The sequence below is a fragment of the Ptiloglossa arizonensis genome, chromosome 13 (assembly GCF_051014685.1).
Source record: "Ptiloglossa arizonensis isolate GNS036 chromosome 13, iyPtiAriz1_principal, whole genome shotgun sequence".
NCBI classification, from domain to species: domain Eukaryota; kingdom Metazoa; phylum Arthropoda; class Insecta; order Hymenoptera; family Colletidae; genus Ptiloglossa; species Ptiloglossa arizonensis.
The window spans coordinates 7887452-7913796 of NC_135060.1; the positions used below are offsets into that span (position 1 = coordinate 7887452).

The 26345-nt window shown below is 40.0% G+C and overlaps 3 protein-coding genes across 8 annotated transcripts in view; all 3 read right to left on the bottom strand.

Annotated features, from left to right (window-relative positions):
• The window catches only part of Tj (Maf family bZIP transcription factor traffic jam), a 54905-nt gene extending 53875 nt beyond the window's left edge, over window positions 1-1030 (bottom strand). For all 3 annotated transcript variants that reach the window (XM_076325876.1, XM_076325877.1, XM_076325875.1), the window contains exon 1: window positions 852-1030. In XM_076325876.1, coding sequence (XP_076181991.1) covers window positions 852-935 — 84 coding nt within the window. In that variant the 5' untranslated portion in view covers window positions 936-1030. The remainder of the gene's footprint in view (window positions 1-851) is intronic.
• A 34-nt stretch (window positions 1031-1064) lies between these two features.
• On the bottom strand, window positions 1065-15521 carry LOC143154084 (uncharacterized). Of its 3 annotated transcripts, none has more exons than XR_012993988.1 (4): window positions 14969-15521; window positions 14577-14896; window positions 14370-14475; window positions 1065-1441 (listed from the first exon to the last, which is right to left on the bottom strand). XR_012993988.1 is itself a non-coding variant. In XM_076325885.1 (4 exons), exons 3-4 carry the CDS (start codon window positions 14400-14402, stop codon window positions 1129-1131), a joined length of 342 nt encoding a protein of 113 aa, XP_076182000.1. In that variant the 5' UTR covers window positions 14403-14475; window positions 14577-14896; window positions 14969-15518; the 3' UTR covers window positions 1065-1128. The 3 variants fall into 3 exon arrangements, 1 of the variants encoding a protein (XP_076182000.1); XR_012993987.1 differs by having other exon boundaries at window positions 1065-1647; XM_076325885.1 differs by having other exon boundaries at window positions 1065-1437; window positions 14969-15518.
• A 5829-nt stretch (window positions 15522-21350) lies between these two features.
• L(2)gd1 (lethal (2) giant discs 1) lies at window positions 21351-25940 on the bottom strand. Of its 2 annotated transcripts, XM_076325665.1 has the most exons (12): window positions 25738-25940; window positions 25521-25662; window positions 25306-25418; window positions 24871-25243; window positions 24419-24787; window positions 23942-24301; window positions 23472-23842; window positions 23231-23406; window positions 22890-23153; window positions 22471-22509; window positions 22021-22111; window positions 21351-21960 (listed from the first exon to the last, which is right to left on the bottom strand). In XM_076325665.1, exons 1-12 carry the CDS (start codon window positions 25795-25797, stop codon window positions 21841-21843), a joined length of 2478 nt encoding a protein of 825 aa, XP_076181780.1. In that variant the 5' UTR covers window positions 25798-25940; the 3' UTR covers window positions 21351-21840. The 2 variants fall into 2 exon arrangements, with proteins under 2 accessions (XP_076181780.1, XP_076181781.1); XM_076325666.1 differs by lacking the exon at window positions 22471-22509.
• Window positions 25941-26345: the final 405 nt, after the last annotated feature.

Sequence of the window (26345 nt, forward strand, 5' to 3'; positions counted from 1 at the left end):
GAAATGAGATTATCAGATAGAAGATGCAGTGTTAACGCGACGATTCTTACGATTAATTACTATTTTTAACTCGCACACATCGTATATTTAATTCGCATGAACAATAGCACAATTTGAGAATTTTACCTCTAGATTTCAACGACAAAAGACAGAAAGAAACGACACGTTTCCAACTTCTCTATTTTCGTTAATATTACACGGTTAATATTTTCGATAAAGAGAAACGTTTTCGTGAAATATCTCCACCGAATACTAATTTTTACAATACGAACAAACGATAATCCAACGTAACCGCGTCCATCTAATCGTTCCATTCCGAAAGAAACTATTAGTTCATTCAGAAAAGTAATTTCATTTTTCTTTTTTGGTGAAAACGAAACACGATTCTTTCAGTCTAAACATTTTATTAAATTACATACTCTCCAATTTGTAAAACGAAGTGACTCTCCGAACAACCAAACGGAAAGAAATTTCTCTAGACACTGCGAGATCGCGGTGATCTCGATCGAATCGATCCCAGCAATCGGGACATCACTCGCGCTCGTGACGACGTATCGAAACGAATCAGCTCGGTCACGAGCATACCGGCCGATGTGTAAAAAAAATTTCGTACACGCGCTACCAAGTAACGAAAAAATGAAGTGCTGTTGGAAACGAGGCTGCTACTCGTCCCGTCGATCGCGAGGAGAAACATCTACGCTCGAGTGAAAGAACTCGCGTCACGAACGATCGTCGAATCCATCTCTCGTAGATTCGACGTAGAGCGACTCTTCGACGCTCGTACACGCGAGGAACAATTTATCAAACGAATGTCCGTTTGTCCGTCGAAAATGAAAATCGAGATCACTAACCTCTCGTTTGACGTCGGCGGGATCGAGATGATCGAGAACAAACTCCTGTACGTATTCCCTGGCGAGATGGTCCTCGGCTTCCATCTTAACCTCGTCGACCTCTACCTCCACCTCCTGCGCCTCCACCTCCTCTACCGTATCGGTTGCGACCGCATACGGGTGCGTCTTCTCGCTGCCACCGCCGCCACCACCACCACCACCACCGTCGCCCTCGCCACCTCCACGACAACTCGTCACCGTTTGTTGAGTCGCGACCACCTTCCCTGGACGACTCCGCCTAACGACGACCCGAGGCCTCTACTCGCGAGATCTCGTCGCGAACGTGACACCGATTACGGGGCCACGCCACGTGAGCGGACCGATCGATTACCACCGCCTGATTCACTGATTCCTTCTTCCCGATACCGGCGATCTCGTCGATTATCGCCGATGAAAACGGTCCCACGACGGGACAGTGTATCAGTGAGTCGACGACGAGGTTCTTTCTCTCGAAGAAGAAGAAGTAGATGTAGAAGAGGAGGATCGAGAAACGAAATCGATGTCGTTTCCCCCGTAAATTTTCCCCAGAGGGTTGGCCAACCCGTGTCTGTCTACAGGAACAACGTATCACTGTCAAGTTGTGTAACAACCGACCGCACCATCATTCCTCTCCGTCAGCGATCATGGTACCCGTTCTTGGATACACACGAGGAATCCACCGTCTGGAAACACGCGTCCTCGAACGTCCGTCTCACGGCCAAGCGTTACCGACCACCCCACTGGCAACACTGTCACCTACATAGCACTTGTCCACGATCTTCCCGCCAAAAAAAAAAAAAAAAAAAAAAAAAAAAAACAGAAAAGAAAAGAAAAGCGAATCGGAAAGAACGCTGGTGAACGCGATTGGTACGATCGACGTCCCCTCGTCGTTGCTCGACTCCCCCTCTCGATGTTTCTCTTTCGGTATTTCGATCTCTGTCTCTCTTTCTGTTTCTCGATCCCCGTGGGATTCCCCGAATAACGAACGAGACGCGTCGAGAACACAGAGATGAAGAAGAGCGCGGTGGATCAACACCGTGAACTTTTTTCGTCGTTTGCCCGCGGTTTTCCCTCTCTCGCGCGCGCACAACACACAGCGCGTCGGCGTCGGCGTCGGCGGTCAGATACAAGCTCGTCGTGTAGCCGTGAGGAGCCGGCCGGAATGGAAAAGGGCAAAAAAGAAGACGCGCGGGCGAGCAAGCGCCGAATACGTCGTCCGAGTGGTGACTGGTCGGACGAGTCTGGTGCGCGGAGTGCGACGTTACGCGCAGGTCACGACGGTGACGTCACGCGTGGGCGTGTCCCGGAGTTACACGACCCTCCGTGAACGGCGACGATTGGTCCGCCGGCGGAAGGAGTCGCCATTTGCACGCTCCTCACTTCGCCCTACCATCGCGCGGCCACCTTGTCACTCCCGGCACGGATCCCGCACCTCCGCGGAGGGTACCATTAATTTCTAAAGTGATTATTATAATTTTTCAACCGGTAGGGTGAGAGGGTGGGGATAGAGGGTGGGGGAAGGGGACGCGCGATGCTCCTATCTGCCACCCTCTCGACACCCCCCCTTCTACTTCACCCTCCCTACTCCGAACCACCGTCCACCCACCTACCTACAGTCCCTCACCGCCCTCCTCCTACCACCGTACCGTTTCACGATCCTACTCCGCGTCTCTCTTTCTTCGGGATTTCAATTTAGCGGCGCGGTCGGTAGGTATATAGGGGGTGACCCGTTATCGCGCGGCCGCGATCTCAAAATCGCTGGATGGTAGTACGCCACGGTACGGTATGTATGCACGTAGATAGGTACGATTTTCGACGACGACCACCACGAGTCCGCAAGCCTTATGCGCATCGCGAGGAGGGGGTCCCCCCTTCTCGTTCGTAGGTTGGTACACCTGAAACACGCACGCGGGACGCGCCGATGCGAAACGCGATCGCTGTTCGCGCGATCGAGAATCAGGTGAACGCGGAAGTCGCGATCGGTTTCGACGATCGTCGTTAAACGAAACGAAGAAACAGAGGGAGGTAGGAACGAGAGTTCCCAGTTCGATTTTTCCACTCTGGAAAGAGGAGGGGTGCAGAAGAAGGGTGGTTAAAGTCGCGCGACCTTATTCCGATGAATCGAATCCGACGAATTATCGACGAATAACGATGCGCGCTCTTTTTTGTCAAAGGGAAGGGTACCGGGTGGGGGTTACGTTCACCCCTCTTCTCGTGTAATTTACACCGAAATTCTCGCCGAAGTATTACGTTGAAGAGGAGGATCATCGATGTGTTGCGTCGATTCTCGATCCACGTTTCGTTGCTTATCGTTAGGTGGTACACGATACCTTTGTCGAGGTAACAACGATACCTTTGTCGAGGTAACAACGATACGCTCTGCGACACTCGCACGAATATTCACTCGGGGACGTTTCATCGACCATTTTTTGTTACACGATGAGAAAGAAATTCTCGTTACGATAGTCGACTCTTGAATCTCGGTTTTTCAAAATTCGTTTCGGTAAAAGTGTCGAATACGTTGTAAAAGATGGCGCACCTGTTCGCAGTGTGTAACTCAATCGTTGAGTGTAGTTACACTTAGAACTGACCTTAAATTCGGAAGAATTAACTTTGAAATGTATCGAAACTGCTAAATAATTTCTCGTTTGAACGAATCTTCTCGTTGAAATTACAAAATTCTTCCGAAACGATACAATGATCCTAGAAAAAAAGAAATACTCTCTCCCTGTGATGCAACTGCAATTGAAAACATCGTTTCATTGCTATATCAATCTTCAGAATACTTACATGCTTACCTATCGAGTTAAATCTACATCTTGGATCAAATTTAAAATTCGATAGATTCTACGAATCGATTAACGCATTTGGATAAGATCATTATGGCCTTACCAAATAGATAGGTTATTATTGCACAAAAAAATTACGATCACCATCCACCACCGCGGTAATTACCCCATTTAATTCGTGTTTCATCCGTGACGTTAATTTACCTCGTATCCAACATTGCAAGTAACTATACTCGTGTCTTCCTTTTCGCAGCGTTAATTTTACACCGTTTGAACGTTTCCAGACCAAACTTTCGATTTGTCGTAAAGATACGAGAAACGATCGCAGGTACCGATAATCGAAAAATCAATTCTCGTGGAACGTCATCATCGGACGATATTCTTCTCGATCGAAGTTGCATCGATTGCACAAGTTTCGTTTTTTCTTTTTTCTTTTTTTTTTCAAACAAAGGCTGCACGCAGAGGGAGTGAGGCGAGCGACGGGCGCGAATCACGAACTCGCATCTAAATAGGTTTCCGCAAATGTCTACGAATCTACCCCCCGCTTAGCAGTCTATATTCTATACCCATTTCTCGAGCGGCACGACTTTAAAATGCTTCATGAATATCAAATTTTCGTTCTCTCGCGCGAGAACCACCGTCGCACCCTCTCTCTTCCCTGTCTGTCCTCCGCCCCCCTATTTTTTTTTTCTCCAGCCTTTTTTCCCCTTTATTTCTCATTTCCAACCGTTCGCGAACGCTTGGAAACGAATTTGTCGCGCGTGCAACGATACGCGCTTCACGGTTTTAATAAACACCTTCTGTCGCGTCGTTACGTTACGCGCAATTACGCGAGGAGAAAATTAAAAAAAAAAAAAGAAAAAATACGCACACCCACTATCGAAAAACAAATATTTTCCGACCCGATTATCGCACTGGTGTATTAAATCGCAGACGATAACTCGAGAGTTGTCCAAGGTGTACCATCTCGATCGATTCGTCTGATTTCGAAAGATTATTTGCAAATTTAGTCGATCGTGAACCATTATGGAGATTAAACGTGTATTGGTCGATTCGATCGAGGCACTGTATACAATGATAATTCAAAGACGAAAGTTTCACGCTTTGGCGCTGATTAAGTTACTTAAAATTTTAAAGTTACTTAAAATTAAACTTTCCATTGCGCAGTCTCTAAAAATCAAGCTGTATAAAAAGAGACACATTGTTCAACATCTCTCTCGAAATCTTCCAACTCTGAAACAATCCTTCTACATAGTTCCGGACACTTGTCTAATCTATCGATACAGAACAATTACATTCCACATCTTAGAATACCGTACAAACATCCTCCCAGATATCACGACCTCTTTCCGTATCTATCAACATCGTACCAAACGCAAAAAATAGAATACCTCAATCTCGAATAAAACAAAAAAGAACTCTCAAAAATTCACCATGATAGAGTCATTTTCCAAGAATCTATTCGTCGTTAAAATCAAATATCTGAAAGAAAAAAAAAGAATCACCGATTCGTTAATGGTGGACGTAAAAGGCTCGACTCTCGAGCAGGTGAAAAAGTACGCTGTTCGTTTCGAATCCGAGCGTACCGACGCGACGCAACGACGCATCGTTCGTTTCGTAATTTCCGCTCCAATTGCTGCTACGTCCGTCCACTTGATAACGTTGTTCATTTTTCCGCGCGATAGTTACTTCAGCCCGTGTTCGCGTAATTTGCGTATCGTCGAACGTAGACAGTTCGTTGGAATTCCGTGAATGGTGGTGCACCATCGATCGCGGTGAAACGAATTCCTTCGTTCGACGCACCGGGATACCGGAAAGTAGGAAAGAACCGGAGCGAAGGTATCTTTAAGGTCTATCCTTGGTGCTTTAACCGTGGCGGGCCAAGGTGACAAGACGAACAGAATTTTGTTGGTCTAGACGGCGAGTGCCGCGAAGACCCCGAAATAGAACGTCGAGGACGACGATAGGATTGGCCATTTTGTTGAGCGAGGAATTTGTCGACGCTGCACTTCGACATCCTCTGCCCGCCGTTTTCTTTTCGTTACCCCCCTGCCCCGTTCTCGTTCACGGCCTGTACTCGATACGTTCGCGGTGAACAATTTTTTCGTACGATAACGTATTTGAAAAATTCTCCGATGTCCGCCAGTCGCGGGAGATCGACGTGGCAACCGATCGAAGGGAATCGTTTGTACAACGAGACTATCGAGTTCGCATTGTACACTCGATCGTGATAGTTAACACTAGAACACTATCGATTTGTGAATATACTTGCGTTTGTATTGGACCGTATAGGTGTGTTCGAAGTTGGATAGGGAAAGGGGGAATTAATTTACTGGTACTAAGAGTTGTCTATTTTAACAATTGTCCAATGAATATTGTAGGCAAAGATATGGTTAATAATTGAGGAGTTTTGAGGAGAAGTTTGTAACAGGTCAAAGTGACACCTTTGGTAGTTCTACTGTTTATTAGGTGTTTATTTGGATATTTTTTTACGAGTATTGTAGGTAAAGATACCTTTAATAATTGAGTATTTTTGAGAAGAAATTTGAAACGTTCAAATTGTCACCTTTGGTAATTTAATTGTCTATTTCAGTAATTGTCCAAAGAATATTGTAGGCAAAGACACTATCAATAGTTAAGTAATTTTAAAAAGAATTTTGAAACAGGTCAAATTTGCACCTTTGGTAATTCTAGTTGTCTATTTCAGTAATTGTCCGAAGAATATTGTACGCAAAGACACCGTTAATAGTAAAATAATTTTTAAAAAAATCTTCTTTAGAAAGGACCGTTAACGTTGCAATTAATTTTAATTTTACAATACCACTATTCTCGTCTTCCTTTCCAAATTTGTCTAGATACATCTTCTTTAGAAAGGACCGTTAACATTACAATTAATTTTAATTTTACAATACCACTATTCTCGTCTTCCTTCTCAAATTTCTCTAGATGTATCTTCTTTGAAAAGAACCAAACCGATACACAAAAAGTAATGGTAGTAATCGCGACAAATTGACGGAAACAATTCCCGATTCTGTTATACGCGTAAATATCTATACGGTATCGTTATTGTGGGTCGTCGAAACGTATTACCGAAAAATGTACATTTCGTTCGTGTTCAATCGATAACATATAACGTGTTGCGTACCGTTTCGCAATCGCGCAGCGAAGGGGTACATTCTTGAGCGATCGACGCAATTGAAAGAAGAATTTCGAAAGCAAAATAAAAATATGCGATCGTTTACAAATACCGACGACAACGTTCTCGACGAGGCATCGTAGCGATACGCTCGATAAATGTTTAACGAACGTAATGTATTCTCTGATTCTTCCATCGTGCACGGTGTACGTTTGTCGCGGACAATCGTATTAACAAACAGCTGTGATACAGCAACGAGGAAAGTTTCCCGGTCGCGAAGCAGGGAAATAAGAAACGAACGAAACCGAAGATCTTCCTACGCGACAGTAATTCCTTCTTGTTATCATACTTTTACACCGGGAGGTCAAGAGACTGATCTATCGCATCTGGTGGAACGTCTGGGCTGGTTGGCGCGCAACAAACTTTACCGCGAGATTTACGACAAGCAATTGCATTCGAAAGCCAAACAGGGAAGTTCCAGTTCTCTTTCTCTTTCTTTTTCTCTCTCTCTCTCTCTATCTCTCTCTTCCAACGAATACGTCGGACCGCTCTTTTGATCTTAACTCCAATGCCAATCTCGGCCATTTATCCATCTCCCATGGACTCCAGTCGTTCATCGAACGACTCGAAATTACCGATATATCCAGAACTTTCTTCCGTTATCCTTCTTCGGTCTTCCCCTTCACCTATGGACACGGCCGATCTTTTTCACGTATACGTCCCTATTCGCGCAGTAAACGAGAACCAACGAGTAAATAAAATCGCGGCACGTGGCATTGATCGGGCAATTCGAGGAGCAACGAGAAAACATTCGTATATGTATTAATACGCGTAATTTAACTTTCTGACGAAACGAACGCGCGGGATTAATATTCGATAACCTCCGCAACAAAAATTCAACGAAGCGCGACGAACGACCGTCTATCGTCGACTTTTCCTTCGATTGGAATTTTTAGATTCATTATCGTCTATGTGTACACAATATCGCGTACCGTTTTTCGATTCGTACCGATTCGACGAATGCTCGACGAAGTGAGAACTACGAGAAACGAAACGATCGTTCTCCTTCGAAACATGTTTCTACGAAACGAAAATATGTATTCGTTTATTCGGTTACGTGTTCAATTTCGAGAGAACCTCTTTACCCGATGGAACAAGTAGTAACGGATACGATGTACAAAACTAGCCAGACGGTCTTGCCAAGACGGTACGTTACCACTGAGCACCGGTCCGATTTCAATACGGTGGTACATATCGACTGTACCTATTGCTCGGCTGTGTTTCTTTCGTAACGAAGTCGTGCAATATATTCCACGAACCGACGTGGTAAATATTTACGTTTGAAAGACTCACGATTACACACGATCAGCGAATCTCTTCCATTCTTATTTGGGTTATAAATAAGAGTTTTTATTTAAAATTACCAGAAAGATGTATCCTTGGGGGTGAGTTATTCGTTCGGTGTTTTGCAAGCAACGAACGTAAACATTTACGTTAATAACGCGCGATTAAATTTAATTAACCCATTTCTGAATCTTTCTAATCGAGGTGTTAAATAGTTTCTATTGGGTTGTTCGGAAAGTGATTTCGTTTTCCAGAATGGAGAATATGTAATTTAATTAAATGTTTAGACATTTTAAAAAAAATCGTATTTTACCAAAGAAAAACGAAATGACTTTCCGAACAATCCAATATTTAAAGTTACACGAGAAGTCTTTCCGGTGGTTACTCTTTCGGTCTTCGACGAACTAGATTCCTGAATTTTAATTCCACGAATGGAAATGTTCACGTCGAAAGCACACGATTAAACTTAATCAACGAATCTGTAAATATTCTGTTTAGAATGTAAAATAGTTTCCATTTAAAATTACACGAAAGATCTTTCGGTAGTATATTACTCTCTCGATCATCGACGAACTAGATTCCTGAATTTTAATTCGACGAACGGAAATATTCACGTTGAAAACACACGATTAAACTTACTAAGCAAACATTTAAGTTTTCTATTTAGAATATAAACTAGTTTCCATTTAAAATTACACGAAAGATCTTTCGGTAGTATATTACTCTCTCGATCATCGACGAACTAGATTCCTGAATTATAATTCCACGAATACAAATATTCACATTGAAAACACACGATTAAACTTAATCGACGAATCTCTGAATATTCTATTTAGAATATAAAATAGTTTCCATTTAAAATTACACGAAAGATCTTTCGGTAGTACTCTCTCGATCATCGACGAACTATATTCCCAGACTTCAATCCCACGTCGATAAATATCCACGTTGAAAACACACGATCAAACTTACCAAGCAATCATCTAAGTTTTCTATTTAAATTATAAAATAATCTCTGTTTAAAATTACACGAAAGATCCCGAAAGAACACCTACGAAGTTTATTCGTTGAATCTCCGACGAAATTCACATTCCCCGTGGATTTCCAGGTTTTATCGTCGCAATCGTGTAGACATTGGTACACGACGTAGATTCGATTATCCCTGCGTGGCCCTACCGCGTTCACGCGATGTAAAGGGTCTGCTCGAACGATCCGAGATCACCGTGACGAGACCGGAACGTTCACGAGGCGTTAATCTTTCCGGATGCAAATTAAAAGTCATCAGCGGCGGCTCCGTGGCCCTAAGGAGGTTAAGTTTATGAACGCGTTTCAGGATGAGACCGGGGCTAAGACTACGAGAGGAGCAAGAGTAAAGGTGGCTGGCACCAGGGAGGGAGGGAGGAGGAGGAGAAACGAGGGAGAGTGCTGAGCCAGCATAGCCGGCTTGCCAGCCTGCACATCGATACCAACCAGTCAGCCAGCAAGCCAACCTACCGATGAACCCACCTACACCCGATAGAAAGGGTTTTTTTTCGACGAGGAAACGTTACACGCGCGATAATTCCCGGGGAAATTGAACATTTTCAAAGGAAATCGATCCGATTGTCGCGGCTCGTGTACAAAAGCGCTACAAACGGATAAGCGGGATCGATGGTTCGTTTTCTCTTGGAAATTTACGCAACGTTGATCAACGTGCGTACGTTCAGAAGCGTGGGGAACGTTAGGCGAACGAACGATCGAACGAGGAATCTCTTGGTAGATATTTATGAGGAATGTATCGAGAGAGTTCCAGTTGACGGAAACTAGCGAAATCGTAATTATTTTAAATTGATATGGATCGTTTTGTCGCGCAGTTTTATGCTTAAGATTCTTTGATCTGTATACTTGGTCGGTGATCACTGATTCTTTTTGATTCTAAGGGATAAGATTAGCATTTTCTTTTAAAATAGCTATGAGAGATGTATTCAGTGAGTAATTGGGTAGTGTACAGTGATTAGAGGTATATTCAATTAGTAATTATTCAATTAGGTAATATACAATGATTAGAGACACGTTCAACGAGTAATTAGGTAGTATAGAGTGATGAAAGATTTATTCAATGAGTAATTAGGTAGTGTACGGTGATTAGAGATGTATTCAATGAGTGATTAGGTAGTGTAAAGTGATTAGAGATGTATTCAATGAGTGATTAGGTAGTGTACAGTGATCAGAGATGTATTCAATGAACGATTAGGACTTTGAGTCCCTTTATGTTCTTTAAGGAAATCTTTTTGTCGTCGATGGATCTCTTCGATAAGTTCCCTAGATTTCTTCTTGATCCGATCTAAATCGAATTAGTATTCGTACGAAGAAATTCGAATTTGAGGATAGACTGTGGTGACACTTGAATATTTTCGTTCTTTTCGTTACGATCGTTGATATTCAGTACCGTAATTATACATTGGCGTTTCGTTGTTGTTGATATTACGAAAGTCACGAATTTCTAGATAAATTCGCTGCGAAAGCAACTTCTCGATCGCGACACTTTCACTCGTATTTAAACGATACGTGTAAATAACAGTCCTCGAACAGTGGTATTCGGTACGATTGATCGTACAGTGAAAATGGCGTGCATTGGTCAGACGTACTTTGTAAATCTCGCCCACGAGCAAAACTTTTGCACATTCTCGTGCATTTTGGTTCGTAACTCGTTACAATCGCACACTCTCTCACAATTGCACACAATACGCGTATCTCTTACGTTTGTTTCGAGTTGAACGCGTCCTCGGTATAGATAATCGTAAGATGAAACTGAACCGAGCACACAATTTACCGATTCTCAATTTTTATTCGAGGTGAAATTCGTATTACGAAGCAACCATTTTAAAACAAATTTTCTCGCTTCGAGGTATTTTTAACCGTACGAATTTCAATCGATTCGAAAATATCGATAAAGCGTTCAAAGTAAAATAAACGTATACATTTTCGAACGACCGTGCTTGCGTACAAAACATTCAAAAATCTTGCTTCGTTCAAAACGAAGTGGATCGTTTGCAATCGAAACTTGTACTTTCTCAAAATCGAATTTTACCGCGTTTGGAAAACACCGGCTCGTGGTTCCGCGTGAAACGTTCGAGAAGTCTTCAGATTGTCCAGAGAAATTTGAATCTTTCGAGAATATAGCCGGAAAAAGATTCTGAAAAATCATTCAATTGTTCCACGTGAAATATCGATCGCGAGGTCGATCGTCCATGACGAAACGAAACGCTTTCGAACGCGTGTTCTCGATCGTTGGGATCCGTTCGCGAAACGAAGCGGCCTGCGAACAGACAGAGCGAAAGGAAACCGGCAACAACGATATCCAAATCGCCCGTAACCCACTACACGCGAGATAGAGAGCCTCGCTCATCCACGCTAATATCAATCCCCGAAGGATCCACGGATACCCACTCGTGGGGTATTTCGAGCATCGCGAAACAAACTGATCCGCGGGTGATCGAGCGAAGGGGTGGATGGAATGGGTTGCTTGCGGTACACGGGAACGATATATCCCCCTGATTCGTTCGTCGGAGGGAGAAGAGAGCGCGAGACGGGGCGAGGTAACCGGACGACGGAGGTAAGAGGGAGAAAGAGAAGGAAAGAGTGCGAGTAGGTAAGAGAGAGAGAGAAGAGAAGAGAGAAGAGAGTACAAGTGGATAAAAAAGAGAGAGAAAGAGAAGGGTGCACGAGTGGATACAACAGAGAGAGAAAGAGGGAAAGAGAAGAGAGTATGAGTAGATAAAAGAGAGAGGGAAAAAGTGAAGATAGTGCGAGTAGATAAAAAAGAGAGGGAAAAAGAGAAGAGAGTATGAATAAATAGAAGAGAGAGGGAAAAAAAGGAGAGTACGAGTATCTCTAAAGAGAAAGGGAAAAAGAGAAAAGAGTGTGAGTAGATAAAAGAGAGAAAGAACAGAACAAAGTAGAGTACGAGTAGATAAAAGAGAAAGGGAAAAAGAAGAAAATATGAGTAGATAAAAGAGAGAGGGAAAAAAGAAGAAAATATGACTAGATAAAAGAGGGAGGGAAAAAAAGAAAGTAGGAGTAGATAAAAGAGAGAGGGAAAAAGAAGAAAATGTGAATAGATAAAAGAGAAAGGGAGAAAAAGAGAAGAGAGCACGAGTAGATAAAGGAGAGAGAGAAAAAGAGAAGAGAGTACGAGTAGACAAAAGAGAAAAGGACAGAACAGAGAAGAAGAAGACGAAGTGTATATACATAAATATACAACGATAGAAGACGAGATAGAAAAGAAGAGACGATCTCGAAAACGGTGAGGAATGAATCGAGTAAAAACGGTGAGAGAGATCGCGGAGGCAGAGTTACGGTTGAACGAGAAGGAAAGTCGCAGGATGTAACGGGTGAAGGGCGGTGAAGGGAAAACTAGGGGAAAAGAGACGGAGAATCGTTCGACGGATAATCCTTGGGAGTCATTTGTCTGCCGGCTGTTGAGACGCTCATTTGTTCGCGGCGCGATGACAGATGACAATGAAGTAGAGAGATCGTGCCCACGGTCATAGAGCGTGGGGTGCCGAAGGTGGAGGAGAGGGGGGACGGTGGCGGTGACGACGGCGGGTTGGAAAAGGCACCCAAACCACCCCAACCCGCTACCAGGAGGGAGGGAGGGGGCTAGAGATCTGTTTGCCGTTCGTGCCTCAATTATTCTCGGATCATCGCTGTGTATCGGCCTGGGAACAATCGAATCGCGGTATTTGTGTCGCCGTGATTAAAAACATACCTAATGGTTCCGTTTCACGAGCGATAAGTCGCGGCGGAAATAGAGACGCGCGCTCCCGTGCTACGAGTGTTGGAAATTGCATTTGGCGTACGCCGCGCGGTTCTCCTTGACTCGTTTCGACGGTTCCGATACCGAATTTTCGTAGCTCGTCTCGCCTGACTACCGAACCGACCAAACCGGCCGCTAACCGACCATTCTCGGAACAAACGTCCACGCGACGCGCGTAGACCGAGATATCCGGATGAGAAACTCGACGAAGAAGACGGAAATCATTCGAATTTTGGAAATTAGTCGAAATTCGACATCATTGAACATTTTCCGGATGTACAATTTTTGTTCAATTTCGTTTTAAACGAAGTTCGATACGAACAAACGTTCCACTATTCGAATATCTTGTATCCCATGTCTTCTTATCAATTCGAATACAGGAGATTATATTTGTTCACAATCTCGTGACAACTTTGCACAACACTTTTCATCGCACAATCAGAGTTCGTTAATCCTCGAGTTTAATCAACAATGAGGATTCCAATTGCTCTATTCACGGTTCGTCGAACGCGAGACACGAACGTGAATTTATCAAAGGAAACGTCCAACGAGTTAAAACCAACAAGCAACATTCAAGGGACCGTGGACCGCGTAAGGGGATGAAACCGGACACTGGCGCATTTAGCGACTTCCGGACCGCGTCGGAAGTTCCGTCATATTTGTCACCACGGTATTATTAATGGGAAGTTTTTATCGTTTTAGCCGAACGGGGGGAGAGTGGACGGAGAAGAGAGTCGAGAAGAACCATCGTTTCTCTTCTACGGCTATTAAATTTAATAGCCAATATCTCCCCTATTGCTATCACGCTCTGTGCCTTTTATCTCTTTGCGATTCTTTCGAGACAAGCGGACATCGATCCGTCCGATCTTTCGCCGACGAAAACTAACGTCGGTTCTACCTAATTTCAAATTAACGCGAGTACAGTTTTACGAGGCTCGACCGTGATCGAATAGGAACATAATCTCCACGGGGTGAACTTTTCTGCCGAAGTATCCGATATAAGAACTTTATACATTGCAACACTTTTCTCATTTTGAAAACCGGATCGAACCGATTTATCTTCGATCGAACATCGATCGAATTTCAATTTTCCAAGAAAATTTGCCAAAACAATTTCCAAATTGAAATTAACAAATAGGTATACAATTAATGGAATGTAAAACCATTTAGTAAACTTCTCCTCAAAAGTATTCGATACGAACAGTTCGTGTATTCCGTTACAACACCTACCCTATCGATTTTCTCTCGCTCCAAAATTGCTCCAATTAAAATTTAACAAAAAAAATGACTACTCACGCGCAAACATCGATCATCCACCAACGAGTGCATCGATTCATCCAAATTTTCTATTCCACGACAACACTTACCCTATCGATTCTCTCTCGCTCCAAAATTGCTCGAAATTAAAATTTAACAAAAAAATGACTACTCACGCGTAAATATCGATCCTCCGCCAACGAGTGCATCGATTCTTCGAAATTGGAAATTAACGAACACGGACCCACTCTCCAAGAGGTAAACTCTGCTCGAGGAACATCTCTGCGAAAATAACCGATAAATATATTTGCGACAACACGTTTCTTACCTTGCGAGTCGATCGAACCGATCTTGCCCCATAAAAAATCGATAGAATTCTTCACCTTTGTACTCTCCGTGAAATATTCAAATTTTCCAAGAAAAATGACCGCTGGTCGCGCGCGAATCACGTACGGCTACGAAAATAGACGTGGTCTCATAGATAGTAAGTGTCGTCATCTTCCACGCGATCCATGCGTGCCGTCATCGTTCGCGCGGCGTATCGCGCGGTTGTAAAACAACCGAAAGCAATCGGAGCAGCGGAAAGATCGTAATGACATCCCCATACGAGACACCGTGCGGCCATGGCGAAGAAATCACTCGCGGCTCAGGTGTTCCGGTCTCGCGCGAAATCGCTCCAAGTTCTCGGTAGCAATTTATTAACCTTCGAGTGGAGATCGTTGCAGAACTGTATTTATCGTGTCGCGTATTTATTTCTCGTTCGCGTGATTCTCACCTGATAGGGTAACGATAGAGTGTACGTGACTCATTTTTGTGAATTTTAATTTATTTTTAATTTATTTCGTGCGAGTAAAATAATTCTTTTCCTTTAGGGATTTACTTTGCAACTTTCAAATTCGATAAACGTAATTCACGGCAGAAGAAAATGTGTACAAGGATCGATAAACTAGATTCATTGCGAAAGAAAATGCATTCGGAGGAGGATAAATAAAATCCACCGTGAAAAGATACGTTCAAGGGTTAATGAATTAAATTCACCGCGAAAGAAAGTGCAATTATAGATCGATAAATAAAATAAAATAGATTCAAGGGTCGATGAACTGGATCCACCGCGAAAGAAATTGTATTCAGAGATCGATGAATAGAATGCACCGTGAAAGAATGCATTTGAGTCGACGAATGAGATCCACCGTGAAAAAGAACCACGTTTAAGGGTTAGTGAACGAATTCTACCGTGAGAAGAATACTAGTATGTATTTAAGGGTTAATAAACGTGATCCACAGCGCGAGACCCCTGCGGGCCACTTCGTTCGTCGACTGCGAAGCGTACTGATAGATCGCGAGATATTTTCCATCGGCGGGCTTTACGCTCGCTGTGACTCGAAAGCGGGCGATCTTGGCGCGTTGGGCGATCGTTTTCGTAACTTGGTCGATTTTTTCACCGACGAAGGACAAATAACGCGATAACGTGCAACCGTCGATCCTGAACTGCGCCCGATAAGAACAACGCGTCGTAACCGCGAAGTACGCGAAGATCGCCTCGCGAAAGTTTTACTCTTCGTCGAGTGCTTCGTTCGGATCGTGCTCGCCTCGTGTTTGTACACGGTAGACTCGAAAATCGAGGCGTTATTAACCCTGGACTTCGTCTTCGAAAGATATCGTATACTTTTGATACCATATTTAGTAAGAATGTTAAATTTGATTTAAAGAAACTGTTACTAACCCTAGACTTCGTCTTCGAGAGATATCGTATACTTTTGATACGATATTTAGTAAGAATGTTGTTAAATTTGATTTAAAGAAGCTGTTACCAACCCTAGACTTCGTCTTCGAGAGATATCGTATACTTTTGATACGATATTTAGTAAGAATGTTGTTAAATTTGATTTGAAAGAAATTCGATTCGTCCACTGGTTTCGAAAAAAATTGAATCGACCGAGTTAAGTCTGGGTTAGGTCTGAATTAGAACTACTGGTTTCGAAAAAAATTGAATCGATCGAGTTAGGTCTAGGTTAGTTCTGAATTAGATCTACTGATTTCGAAGAAAATTGAATCGATCGAGTTAGGTCTAGTTTAAGTCCACTGGTTTCGAAAAAAATTGAATCGATCCAGTCAGATCGGTCCACACGGAACTTTTCTTTATCTCGATCTACCGATTTCACCTCCGAAGTTATGTTCGCATGTCTGAAACACTTTACGAGACCAGATTCGACGAACCACCCCGCGTAGTTGTAAAATGAATCGCAGTTGTTCCATAATTACGAAGTCGGATCTATCGTTCGAGTCGGTCAGGATCTCGGATTCGGTGACGGTGGTACATCGAATTGTGCATCGTAGATTATTTTTTTTTTTTTTTTTGCCTTATTTTCAGACGTAAAAAAAAGCGAACAAACCGAAGCGTCACGTAACGCGAAGCCGCGGCTCGAACCGCGAGGTGGATTCGCGAGGAGAAGGAAGAAGGCAGAAAGAAGTCGGGTGTCGGGTCGCATCTGGCATCTGCAATCAACACTCGCCCGGTTCCAGTGACGTCACGTCCGGCCATCTGCCGAATAAGCAGAAACCGCGTAACCGGACTCTATCTGCGGGAAACAATTTCGAAAAAGAAGAGGAGCTGCCGAGCCGCAGCACGTGTCCCGTGGAAGGGACACCAAGCTGCCAAATGATTTCGTTTTTACAACGGAGGGACCATTTTTAATGATAATAATAACGATAACAACGTGTCCGTACAACCGAGAGTTGTTTACGGTACGAAACGTAGAACTCGGTGACACACGGTTGATAGACGTAAGGGAAAGTAAACTTTCAATGGAAAAATTATTTTTCTTTCCATGAATAATAATAATAATATTAACAATAACGATAATAGCGCGTACTTATCCATTGAGAATTGTTTACGATGCGAAATTTAGAATTTAGTGACACACGGTAGATTGACGTAAGGGAAAGTAAACTTCTAACGAAAAAATTATTTCTGTTTGCATGAATAATAATAATAATATTAACAATAACGATAATAGAGCGTACTTATCCATTGAGAATTGTTTACGATGCGAAATTTAGAATTTGGTGACACACGGTAGATTGACGTAAGGGAAAGTAAACTTCCAACGAAAAAATTATTGTTCTTCCCATTTATAAGAATAATAATATTAACAATGACGATAATAGCGCGTACTTATCCACCGAGAATTGTTTACGATGCGAAAGGTAGAACTTGGTGACACACGGTAGATAGACGTAAGGGAAAGTAAACTTTCAATGGAAAAATTATTTTTCTTCCCATGAATAATAATAATAATATTAACAATAACGATAGTAGCGCGTATTTATCGAACCGAGAATTATTTACGATACGAAACGTGGAACTCGGTAACACGCGGTGTGTAAACGTAAGGGAATGTATACGTTCAATGAAAAAACCATTTTTGTTTCGGTAAATAATAATACTAATAACGATAACGATAACGATAATAACACGTGTCTATCGAACCGAGAGTTATTCACGATACGAAACGCAATACTCGGTAACACGCGTATAGAATATGTAAACGTAAGTTTACATTTACGTATTCGCGTCTATATTGAACCAGATGTGTTTACAATACGAAATATATAATTCGGTGTAAGTGTAAAACATGAAAAATAAAGGTACGAATACGTTTACAGAGACGTGGTAAACTGTATATTGTCAATCGAGATCTAGAAACGGTAGAAAAACAAAGAAATAGTAACAACAAACGTGTTAGAACAGGTAGAACTTGGAATACATCGTTAGATCTATTAGGTTCCTTAGAAAGTAATTCCGTGCTCCAAAATGGAGAATATATAATTCTATAAAATGTTCATACACTCTAAAAAGAATCGTGTTTCATTTTCACCAAAAGAAAAACGAAATGACTTTCCGTACAACCTAATAGAATATTAAGTAACAGATGTAGAATGTAAAATAGTAGAATAAATGGAACTTGAGTTCGACTGCTTCGGTAAGGGGATATAAAAATGAAAAATCGACTACTTGGCGAGACGATAAAGTATACTTGGAAATCATAGCTTAGAATTCATTAAAACTTACAATATTTAATATATGGAGAACAGGTGGAGAATCATTTCATCAAGATGATCAGAAGTCTGAAATGTACACTAATGTAGAATACCAAGACGATAGAACACACAAAACTTTGAAATTGTTGTTAGTTTATGAAAAATTCAGGAGTAAACAAAAAGAAACAAAGGGGCAATTAAAATTACGACAATTGTTGCATTTGAAACGATTTCTTCCAATCGATAAATAAACGTTTCTCTTGCGTTCTTAGATAATAAAGTACAAGCATTACAAGTTGCGTTAACGTAACGAGCGAGCAGCGAATGTTGACAATGTGTTCAATACGCGATATAATTCACGGAACCGTTGTTATACATTGTAGCGATAAACCATTAAACATGTCAAAAGGTTATCGCGCGAGTACGTAAGAAATTAGCAACATTCTCGGTTGTCACGTTCCTGACACCCACCGGCCGAGTTGAAGGACGATTCGCGAATCGAACGAACGAACGATTGCGCGACAGTGATTGATAAATGCTCATCGTTGTAAAATTCTCGAGATCACGGTTTCGCCGATGATCGAAACTTTCTCGAAGCTCTTCGAGCATTACAGTCTTCGATCATTTCCAGATACACTAGAGAGAAAGGTGGTAAGGGTAGAATTGTAGTTTTCTGAAAAATGTTTTTGGTTTTTAATTATTTTTAATTAAAATACATTCTACGTTGTAAAGTCCGGTACGTGGAAACTTTTTATCGACAATTTCCAATTGCATCGAATCCCAACGCACCGCTTCGCTCAACGCCGTATAATTAATAAAGATTGCTGTGGGAATGATCGCAGAACCATTCCTGGTTCACTATAATGAAAAAATAATGTTAGATTTAAGTACAATGTAATTGAACATTTGCATCTTCCAGAAAAGGGGGATGTAACTTGGCATCTGTGGATTATTCTACGGTGGTATGGTGGAAACCACGTCCGAGTGTATCGTTTCTCGATGTAAATACATTGATTTACCATCAGAACGATACAGTTCAAAAATGACGTTAAAGAAAATTGTACGCCTCTATTGGTGTAATTACATTAATTTATTTTTTACAAAATTTGAAAGTAAGTAGAAATAAATGCAAAGTTCGATAAATGCTCCGTTTGCCCGATACCGAGCACAATAACGATCTGATGCCTCCCGAGGTCCTCGAGTAACTGCACCCGATGCGACTGTGCGTTAAGACGACTATCGATCTATCGACTATTCCGAAAGTATCGAAGGGTCGAGAAATAAATCGCACGCGAAGGTACCGACGCTCGCGCCCCCCTCCGTTACTTTGGTCAGAGAGTGGAAAGAGCGACGAGATTGATGAATCAAGGCGGGCCAAAGGGTTGAGAACAAACATCGTTAATTTGCACGCAGAATCCCGCTGGCTGAGGCCAAAAGGTCAACATTAACCGCGGTATGTATATGCTCGTCAAACACTCTGCGCTGGACCGTGTAATCCAGATTCGCAGTACTTACTACGCTGAAGTTTCGGTTGCTCGCGCTCCCTGCGCCCTTTCAGCCGACCTAATTGTCTAATTGGCAAATAAATCCCATTGTTTTCCAATGGCGTGATCGATACGCGCGCCGCGGGAAAAGCTTTTGTGCACCGCGATGAAAGCAACGAGACCGTGGCGACACGATCGTGCGTCGTTTTTCGGAATCACCACTTAGACACCAGTGTCATTCGACACGATGGGTGCCAACTACTTTACGTACCGATCTTCCCCGTGGAACCCATCTGTGTCACCCGATGACCCTCGCGTACGAAAGAGGTTAACGGAAATTCGGAAGATCGAACGAGACGGCCCTTTTCGCGATTAAATCTGAGAATCGTGCCTCGTTGTGAAAAAGTTTCACTTCCGGAAAACGGTAGCTTCGTTTAGTCTGTTTAATTCGCGAGATTGCTCACCGGTAGACCGCACACGATACTCGGGTATTAATCGTTAATTATGAATCAATAGTAAGTACGTGGTACTTTAATATTTCAAAATTTCCGTATTCGATACCGGGTAGCCAAACATGAACGCAATTTTAAAAACGACGCCGTAGATTCTGTAATAGATATAGGCGATCGGTCCGTTACTCAATTTCGTCTATCGCCGAATGTATAAAATGAATTTATATTCTTTATCGTTTTACTCGATATATTTGTTTACCATTTTTAGTAGAGAATAAAAACACAAGCGTCGATGTTGCTCCACTAATGATTAAGTTAAGATACTGAACAACGAAAAGAGTTGTAAAAATATATTGAATTTCCTCGAAAATATTCATACGACCAACATTGTTCGAACATAACGGAAAACTATTTTTCCATCGCGTTTCGATCGTCTTGAAATTTGTTATACATAAAGCGTATCGCTCTTGTCGCGACTTGAAACAACAAATAACAACAATAATAAAGACCAAGTGATCGATAGAGAGAAGGAAATACTTAATGGGGGCATATTTGTTTCACTTCGTTCTAGTATTGGTTAGAATAATAAATATATCGAAATAAAGAAAAAGTGTTTAGATCGCTTGGTAGTGTCTGAACTAAAATATTATTTGAAACGTCATGATATTTAAATTGAAATAATACGATGGTTTCGACAATTATGTTCATTGGATTCAATTCGATGTTCGCTTGCGCATCCTAGTAAATGTATATTTGAGAAGTATTACGTAGCTGTTGAGGAACAGGCGGTTAGGCACACGTGGGTGGGGATGAAATAGCGTGGTGGTGAACTGGAAGGGGACAGAGTTGAACGATTATCGGACAATAGTTTGTTAGTGGGGTTCACCTGCTGTATTGTTCTCTGGAAATGTGGATTCAGCTTCGCTCCGCGATCGTTCCTTCTCTGTGTTTAAATCGCTCGATACATACGACCGATAGTCTCTTATGCGCACACTAATTACTTTCAATTACGCTTAAGATTAAATCGTTCTTGCACTTTCGTTTTATTTTTCTTATAAGCGACATATACATTAAAAATATTTGAAATTAAAACTACCGTGTTGACTTCATAGTCACATAGTACATTTCATTTATTAATAACCCCCGGCTTACTTTAAGAAGGTTACTTTACATTCACAACCATTTTTCCAGATATTTTATTTCAACGTTAAACATATAAAATACAAACAATATTTTAAAAATTACTGATCAGTTTTGTTTGATTCTTGCAGTTTATAATGCATTCGTAAGTTGAGATATCGATATAAAATATAACTCGTATTCTGGCGTGTTTTAATATTTTAAGATTTAAGAAAAAAGATTTTTTTTATTGGTAGGCATACGAAGCTGTATCGTATTTGTGTAACACGATGTAATATTTATACGTTACATTGTGCATATGTACACATTTTATGTAAACATTATGCGTACCCGTATATTTGCATATAGCTAAACATTTGTATTAAAATATATAAATTATTTCACAAATATACATGTTCGCGACAACTTGAACAACTATTGTTAAAACAAATATTTTCTGTATCGCTTCATAATCAGCAAATTATATTTCCAAGGCCCCAATGTTGCGATCATTAGCAAAATAAATATAGCCGTGATTCCGTAATACCACGTCACTGATCGATAATTAACCACTTGTCTGTAATTTGTTCTACCTGTTTTGTAAGGATTGGATTTCTCAATCGTATTTTTAGTTCCAGCTTTCCACCTGTTGGTTTTCTTCCGTCTAATAACTGCAACAATGGAAAAGTACTTTAATATGTAGCATTCGATAAATAATTTTTATTACTTACAGGAAATGAGTCGTGAAGTTCGCACTGAGTTTCCAGAGGCTGCAATTTGACAGTTACTGTACCTAACAGACTATCGCTTCTAAAAAATCCACTGTAAGAAAATACGTAAATTACACATAAGATTGGATAGATATGTATATATAGTAGTTTCAAAGCTAAAACACAATAAAACAAGATATACGTTGTCACAGCTTGCTCGTGTAATACAAAAACTTGACAAAATTGTACATATTGAACTACGTTACAAAGCACTTTAATGAATTTGAAACAAATATTATAATTAGTTCAAAATGAATATTAAACGCATCAATATTTAAACATTACATTTATTGGCTAATTTTAAAAAAATAAAGAATTAACAGCAGCCTTTCAAGAATTAAAATAACCGCATATTATTTCTGACCCATAATTGGAAAACCAATACACTTTAGAAGTATGAAATTTTCATACCTTGGATGAGTGCAACACAGGAGAGGATTCAGCGAGCATCTGCAAGCAACGTACTAATCTATTTACTATTTTTAGTATTACACTCCCAATGAATGATCTTACTATTTAGTGTTAGTAAATTTATATTGTATTCAATTATTAATGCACGTTACTTTGCTATATATATTACAGTATTATTTTCAAGTAGCAGATAATGTAATGCTATTAACAATGTTGAAAATTTAGCTACGTTTTAGTAATATAATGAAGGGGCACATCACGATTTTCTAAAAAAATGTACCGTCGGAACAAAATCGATTAAAAATAATCGATTTAAAACTATATACACGAAATATTATAACGAAATCATATTCTGAAAATATTACACGATAACGAGGGGTAATAATAAAACCTGGTTACATTGCACTCTTTATAATTACCCTTTAGCCCAAACTTGGCATTTCAATGCATGTCTTTTGAATACTCGTTGACACTGTCTTGATGTACGATCTATTATTCCAGTTAATGGAAACACTGCCTGATATTCCGGATTGCACGTTCCTTTAACGGTGGACGTTCTATCCGACGGAGGACTATCCGAAGGATAAGGGAATTCGAACATGACATACGTGTCTTCCTTTGGAATATTCACTCCCCTTATTATTGAAATTTCTATATCACCCTCGTTTAAGTCTGTACAACTCCTAAAAAATAAATAGCATAATATTTACAAATGTAAGATCTTATTAATTTTGTCTGTAAAACATAAAATTATACTAACTTAACTATAGCGTAAGTTTTTGTCTCATAATGATGTTGTGGTGGTGGCAGTGCGTCACGTTTTCGAACTCTCAACATATCTAAATCTCGTTTATAACCGAATGCAAGTCGTTCCCATCTATTATATCCAGATACATCTCCTAACGCTTTTGAGTGATCTCTTGTACATAAACACCACTGTAATAAAATTAAACAAATAATTATTATATCGGATTAAAATACATATTATAATTTTGCTGTACCTTAATTTGTTTCATTAACTGAGACTCAAGATTTTCATAAATTTGTTCATCCGTTCCTGTTGCTTCTTCCAAACAGTCTACACTATTTACTAGCATAAAATTATCATCAAATTGATCGCTCGTACCACCTGCATTGAGCTCTAGTTTTGCAAGAGGAGACAGTGGTATAGAATTCATATCAACTGGTAATCCAGCCATACTAGCTTGAATCAACGGATCTATTCCTTTTGCTTGTCTTAAATAATTACGTGCCAAATCTAGATCTCCATCTTTCTTTGCATTAACAGCAGCTTGTTTCAATTCATGCTGTCGCTGTTGTAAAAGAGATAGTTGTTTATCCGCGCGTGACACTTTTTGATTTTGTTTTTTCGCTGTCGGTAAAAAAGTAAAAAATATATCATCCGTAAGATATTATAACGATATAACGATAACCAATTGTAATTAAGTGTTATAAAAACTTGATTACATACCTATTTTTACGTTTGAAGGAGAAACAGGACTTTTTGGACTCAAAGTACTTTTATTTTCAGGAGGTTCTGGTTCTGGGGCATTTTGTGGTATTTCTTCTGGTGCAGAAGCATTAACCTGTGGAGCAGTTGAAAGTGGTGGAAATCCAGGTGGAACAGGCAATTCATCGAGAATAACAGGTTTTCCACGAGCATGTAACTTAAGAGCATCTTCAAATTGCTTGCAAATGCGACCATATCTTCGAGCTTTAGCAGAATTTCCTTCAGTTTCTGCAGCCGTTTTTGTTCTTCTGTACACTTCAAGACGTTCTTTCAAAGCAAGTTCTATATTTTCTGGACCAGTTGGTTTTGTTTCTGGAGTTTCTATTATTTCAACATACCATTAATCATTAAAGAAATAAAACATAAAACATTCACAACAATATTAATAGATAAAATATAATATATAAAATAAATTCTCAATTTACTTTTAAATTTTACCTGATGGTGCTATTTCTGAAGATGACTGTCCCTGGGTTTCATTTTCTATCTTCTTAGGTTCTGTTGTACTAATACTAGTATCGGATCCAGGAATATTTGGAGATGGTGGCATGTCTGATAAATCAACTGTTTTCCCTGCATTTACTTCAGCAATGACTAAATCAAATTGTTTTGCAATATTTACACACTGAAGCGCCTCTTTCTTATTACCAGCTCTTTTCCAAGCTACTGCTGCTACTTTGTATTCTTGTTGTCTACTTTTTAATAAGTTTAATGTTTCTTCATCTATAGCCTTTGTTAAAACTAATTCTGAAGGTGCACTGTTTTCTGCAGATGGTGTACTAATTTCCACTGAAGCACTAGTATGTTCTGAAATACATGCATATAATAGCCAATGAGATACAAAGAGCCATTCTCAAAAAATGATTCAATAATTATTCTCTAAACAATACCTGTTGTTTCTTCTTTACCGCTTCCTGATATTTTCTCTGTTAATTCTCTGGTAGCTGATGCTGGTAATTGTGGTGGAATATCAGCTTCGTTAATAGCTTTCCCTAACTGAGCGTCATTCAATAAATCTTTAAGCGTTTTGATGCTTCTATTATATCTTCTAGCTCTACTTAGTTCATTTTCCTGTTTCATTTTTTTCTCAGCAATTTGATAAATTCGTAATCTTTCTTGTAACAGCTGTATTATATTTTCCATAGACGTATTGTTTTCTTTTAATTCAGGTGGCTCTACATTTTCTGTTACCACGTTTGTTTCCTCTTCTGGTGTGACTTCTTCGGGAGATTCATCATTCGTGATCATCTTATTAAGTTCCCTCTAATGCAATATAAAATGTCTAAAATTATTTTAAATATAACTACATAATTGATAATTTATACCAATAATTCTGGATCATCTTCTCCATCAGATTCTTCTTCATCAAGATGTGTGTCCTTCATGCTTTCAGCTACCATAGCATCCAAATCTACATTAGGAATTGGTTTGCGAGGGGCTATCAACAAATTTATTATTTTAAGATAAATATTTACCAAATGTATTAACCAACTGAAGTTATAATGAATTATATACAAACATGAAAAATATTATTCTTTACCTCTACGTCTAGGTTTTTGACTAATGTCATCACCAGCTGTTAATTTAGCTAATTCAGCTTCCAAATCTTCGTCATTGTCGTCATCATTCATAAAATCATTGTCTAGATCATCTAAACTTTCTGGAATCTCAAAGATCCCAAACTTTTGGAGAAATATCATGTTCAATAAAAATCTAACTAATTAGAAAGTAAGGTTAAAAACAATAAGAGATAATACCTGTGCAAGGCTACCAGCAGTTTTTGTCTGACGTTTCGGTTTCTCTTTCTTTCCGAACATATTGTTTTATAATATGTCTACTATTGCAAATCAATTGACAATTAGTAAAATATCAAGAACACTAAGGCAGATATGAAACATCAGAAGACAAAACATATCTCAGTATGAGAGCGTTCTATCGACATGCGTCATCCATCGTACAATACTTAAAAATGACTACATCATTTATTTCAAGATTTAATTTACAAGTTCCTAAATTCTTAAATACATTGAGTAAACTAAATACATTATTGAAATAATCTTTCATGACTTATAGTAACTGTTATTATATGTAACTTTTAATGTTTACAATACGAATATGATTTATTATGTTTCTTTAGTTACATTGAAATATCTTTTTATAATTTATGGTTATTAATAGTTTAATGAATAAAAAAATTTTTTCTTAGTAGTTTCATATCCTAAAATAATCTGTTGATAATATTAAAATTAGAATCATTTTGTAATAACATTTTATTCGTTTAAATAAGTTATTTAAAATTAAACATTAATTTGGATGGAAGATTTTATAAAATTCAAATGTTCGATAGCTATTCGAGATTGAAAAG